Raw genomic sequence first — 5,121 nt, 5'->3', positions numbered from 1 at the left:
CGACTAGTATACTTAATCAAAAGAAATATCGGTCGTATCGGTCCGGAAATACCGCAGGCGACAGTTCATTCCACAGTTTAGCTGTGCGAGGCAGAAAGTTCCTGGAGAAACGCACAGTTGAGGACTGCCAACGATCGAAGTGGTGAGGATGGAAATGTTGTCGCGTAGGGCGATGGCGAAAAGAAGCGGCAGGGATTAATCCGAACAAATCCTCGGAGCACATTATATTTCGTCGGTTGTAATATGAATTGATGTAACCGCCAAAATGTCGAAAATGAGTTATATATGTAGTTCGACTGCAAATTTCAATCCGGATCGATTGGTGTTGTTAAAATGTTGATATCTTAAAAAAAATGTCGAGTACGTTAACCGCAACTTAACCGTTTTTTTCAATTCACATGACTTTTTTTAAGTTATGGGCCGTTTTTGTAAAATCTCATGTTATTTGGTTAACGTAAAGATCAAATTGTAATTGCGCATTAATGTACTGAGCAACGTTGAAAAAATATCATTGATGTAAGTCTCATTTATTACAAAATGACTCTTACCTTACTCAATGATTTTCCACAATATTACTTATTGTCGGTTACGCTAATAGTAATGTCTACAAAAGTATAGAATGGCTTTTAAATCAACACAATATTCCCTCGGTTTTTTATGAATACACCTGAAAATATTAACCTGAATCACATTGGATTTCGTCTATTTAACCAATTGTAAGTTATCTTTAATATAAAAGTAAGAAAAGTTAGCACATTGTTGTCAAAAATTTACTTATTGCAAATTAAAGCTATTTAAATAAAAATATTGTTTCTTACACTAAATTTCACGTATGTATTGTAATATTTATGTCGCTTACATTATCATTTCTGTGCTCAAGCCACAAGTTTTGGCGCTTACATTACATTTGCTTGACGGTTTAGGACGAATCGGGTGTTTACATTAAGACGCTCGTTAATAGTTTCTAGGCTATCTCTTTTCTTTTCACTTGTTATGCGTTAGCTAAGAGCGAGACAATCATACATTTCATGGTAAGCAACAAGTATCACCGTATGCGTTTGTTTATGATTTGTTATTGTGATCAATGGTCGGTTTGTTCTAGCAACTCGTGATAAAGACATGTGTGTTGTGATTTATTAATGCTAAAATAAAAATGAATAAGTTAAGTGCATTAATATCGCGTAAAGAACAGTTACTAAAACAGCGTGAAGCCTTGCAAAGGTAAGTACTATGTCATTTATGCTCTTATTTTATGTACAATCACCTAAAAGGGAGTCGTAGGCGTATTATACTAATTATTGTCGTTATTAACTAAAGTAAATAGTACAACAAGATTATTTCTAGTATAAATAATAAGAGACGAGAGTTGTGTCCCTGCCATAAAAGTATAAACATAAACAATATTTTCTTTACTCGACTACCTACGTAAATAATAGCGTAAATACTGAGGTTAGGTACTTAAACTGTATAAAACGATTGTACCGCTCCTATTTTAACTTTCTAATACTGATTATCGTGCGACTTACACCTTAATTTACAAGAAAACGTGTTTAAACGTTTTCATTACAATCTAGATTATAGAAGTAAATCCTATAAATCTTCGCTTACAATAATAGTTTTGCAATCACAAGATATGCTTTGTAAGATACTTTAACTTTTGAGCTTGTATTCGGAAACATTTGTCGCTTACATCATCCATAAACGAGATAATTGCATAAATTTTGCGGTTACATTACTTAGTTGCATTAAATATACATGTAAAATTGTCTTTACATTAAGGTTCTTTAGTGGAAATTTCACCAGAATCCTCTCTTTTCAAGTCATAGTCCCTTAAAATAAGATAAAAAAGCTGTTTCTTTTATATTATATTGCGCTTTGCGCTAGTTACTATTGTGGCTAATAATTATTGTTTTGTTTTTATATGAGTTAATTTCGTTTTCAGGAGACAACAGATAGATTTCAAAGATGGCAGTAATAGTGATATTGTCGAGGAGAGCGACACTGAGATGTTCCCAAAAATTTCCACAAGCAACGATTCAATAAATACGTCGACTATTTGCTTGCCTTTAGACCATTCATTTTTTCGGCCATATAGTGGTGATGAGCTCAATCATGCTTCTACTAACAACATTAACCCCAACGCTTCACCAACAACTCCTTTGCAAGAAGATAAGGAAAATAGCATCTCGGAATTTTTTCAAGGCAGTGATAGTTCCACTAAAAATATGGACCTAACATCTAAACAATCATTTGTTGAGGCCGATGCTGAAAACAGTTTGGACATTTTCCAGAATTTGTCTTCAGAATATCATGATAGTAACATGAATGAGATTAACAATCACAAGATTACAAATGATTTGATTACTAACTTGCCCAATAATCATCAGTTACAACTTCCTATTATTCATGAAGAGTCTGCCAAAAATCACACTAATGATCCGACTTCTTGCACGATAAATAATGTAAAATTTTACACAGAAAACACTACACAGGGCCCAAAAAAGAACAAAATAAATATCATCTCTGATGTAGTTATAAAAGCTGGGGGTATTTGAATCCGGATTTATAAATGGTTTAGAAAACCAACATGACAACGAAGACCATGAAATACCTTGCCCTACTAATGAGCTACACACTAACTATGGTAAGACCTATGTGTAAATTATTAAACATTTATAAATTTTTATACGCATTAATGAACGATATTTTATACAGCAATGCTTTTATTATTTTCCAGATTCAGGGCCATGCAGTTCTAAGCAGGGTAGTGTTAACAGTTTATTCAATGATAAGAAAAGAGATAGTTCTACATCTCAGGTTATAACTGGACGAAAAAGGCGTAATGCGACACAATTCGAAAAAGCGTATTTTGATTTTAAATTAGAAGAAGATTTGGGGGATTTCTCCTCTGGCAGCTCAGACTTTTGGTCACCTTAAGACCCTGACAACGAAAGCTTATCGGGAAATAAGAAGGCGAAGAAAAGGGTAAAACGAATAAATAACGAAAATGAAAACCATGTACCAACTAAGAAAATTAAATTAATCAATAAAACTAAAACACGGAAACTTGCAAAAGAGAAGGGAATGAATTATGAAACAGCAACAGGAAAGATGAAAGAAGCTAGAAAACTAAAAATAAATCCATGCGTAGAGACCATTACATTAATGAAGGTGAGGGCCGAAGACAAGTATGTCAACAGTTCCTAAGAAGCACATTGGATATATCCCAAACTTATTTGCTTTATAATCTAGCAAACTCTAATGAGGGTATTTCACAAAAAGATAAACGAACTCGCCATGCTGATCCGAAATACGACGAAAACACCTACAATGATGCCAAAAACTATATTGAAGATCTACCGGTGTTACCATCACATTATAACCGACCTCAATCAACAAGGCTCTATATACCGCAGGACTTTAAAACAGTAACAAACCTGTACCGCCTGTATGTGAAGTATTGTGAAGACAAAGCAATCACACATCTTAGTGACCGACTTTTCAGGAATCTTTTTTCTGAGTACAACTTAACCTTCCACGTACCGAAAAAAGACAAATGCAAGCTGTGCGTTAAATATGAAAATAATACGAACGTATTAAATAAAAAGGAGACCAACGAATATCAAAAACATCTCGAAGAGAAAAATGCATCCTACAAACGAGCTGAAGAACATCGAAATATGTTATGTATTGATAATTCGACGGTGATGGCTAGTTTCGATCTACAGAAAGTTCTGAATACCCTATATAGAAAAGACAGTAGAAAAGGCTAAAAAGAGACAAGAAGAAGAAAAATTAGGAAAAAGAGTGAAAAAAAATACGAAAAAGTAGAATAAACTACGTCTTTTCTTATGTTAGTTTCGTAAAATATTATAATTGTATGTGCCAACTTAATCAAAAAGTGATTGTTTTAGTAATTAAACTATACTTTGTGTTTAAAAGTAAGAAACAGAAGTAAAAATAAGGAGTTTATTTTTGTTTATTAAATAATTGTGATTTATTATACACTTGGTTACTCGATGATAAGTGTTATCTAATAGGTAATTAAAGTAATTATGTTTAAATTTTTGAGTAAATTTAGTGTTTTTCTAAAAAGAACAAACCTTTTTTATAATTAAACGTGTTTCTGATTATAATTAAAACATGTTGTACCTTTTAATCTGTTTTTTTAATTACTTACTACCTTGCCTCTGTTTATCTTAAATCAATGGGTTAATTTAATATTTAACCTTAATAAAAGTGAATAAGTGTGAAAATGCATTAAGATTGTTTAAAACGTAAGTCCACTTTTCTAAAACTGTGCGCCTTACTTTAATATATCTTAGATATTTTGTGACATACATTAAACTGCCAACTGTTTTTCAAATTATATCCGTACATCAACTAGCGTAACTACATATTTTTGCAAAAAAATTGATGTAACCGCCAGGCTATTTTCGAAACTATAATAGCTATCTTATTTTGAACCAGTTCATCTAAAAGATCTCACAAAAATAGGATAATGGTGAAAAACATACCGAAATTGGACAAATAAATAAAAAGTTATAACACTCTATCTGATTTGTAAAACAGTTTTTCGCTTCTCCTGTAAAATCGTCATTTGGCGGTTACAGCAATTCATATTACAATCGACGATTTGCTGTTACATCTGTGAACAGATAACTCAGATTTCGTAAATCTAGCTTCTAATACGACAGAGAATGCCAAAAATTAAAAAGTGTTTGAACACTCCTCGGCTTTCCCTAGCAGACATACAGACAGAGTTACTATCCGATTTATAATCTTAAGAGGGAAGTATACCACGTGATCGTGATCCCTACAAAACGAGAAAAAGTTTTTCCACTTCTAAATATTTCCCATTCTCCATGATTTTTAAGTATGTTATTGGTACAATAAAAAAACTAGGTTTATAGGTTTCCCTTTTTTTTTAAATTCGCAAAACAAGTTTTATATATATATATATATATATATATATATATATATATATATATATATATATATATATATATATATATAGATAAATACATAGAAATAAATCCATAACTCAGAAACGATTATCTGTTATAAACACACAAATAAATGCCCCTACCAGGATTAGAACCCGGGACTTGGCTACGAGGC

General features: G+C 32.1%; 1 protein-coding gene across 2 annotated transcripts; it reads left to right on the top strand.

Moving 5' to 3' along the window:
- The first annotated feature begins 647 nt into the window (after positions 1–647).
- On the top strand, positions 648–2,926 carry LOC133516155 (uncharacterized). Of its 2 annotated transcripts, XR_009799182.1 has the most exons (3): positions 648–1,221; positions 1,943–2,644; positions 2,738–2,926. XR_009799182.1 is itself a non-coding variant. In XM_061848935.1 (2 exons), exons 1-2 carry the CDS (start codon positions 1,154–1,156, stop codon positions 2,553–2,555), a joined length of 681 nt encoding a protein of 226 aa, XP_061704919.1. In that variant the 5' UTR covers positions 648–1,153; the 3' UTR covers positions 2,556–2,926. The 2 variants fall into 2 exon arrangements, 1 of the variants encoding a protein (XP_061704919.1); XM_061848935.1 differs by having other exon boundaries at positions 1,943–2,926.
- The last annotated feature ends 2,195 nt before the right edge of the window (positions 2,927–5,121 follow it).

This window comes from Cydia pomonella, chromosome 3 (assembly GCF_033807575.1).
Source record: "Cydia pomonella isolate Wapato2018A chromosome 3, ilCydPomo1, whole genome shotgun sequence".
In the NCBI taxonomy this organism is placed as follows: Eukaryota; Metazoa; Arthropoda; class Insecta; order Lepidoptera; family Tortricidae; genus Cydia; species Cydia pomonella.
This window is presented reverse-complemented; position numbering and strand designations above follow the sequence as displayed.

Coding starts and splice junctions, on each gene's coding strand:
- LOC133516155 (XM_061848935.1), top strand. CDS start 1,154: ATGAATAAGTTAAGTGCATTAATATCGCGTAAAGAACAGTTACTAAAA. Junction 1,222..1,942: donor CAGCGTGAAGCCTTGCAAAG/GTAAGTACTATG, acceptor TTTCGTTTTCAG/GAGACAACAGATAGATTTCA.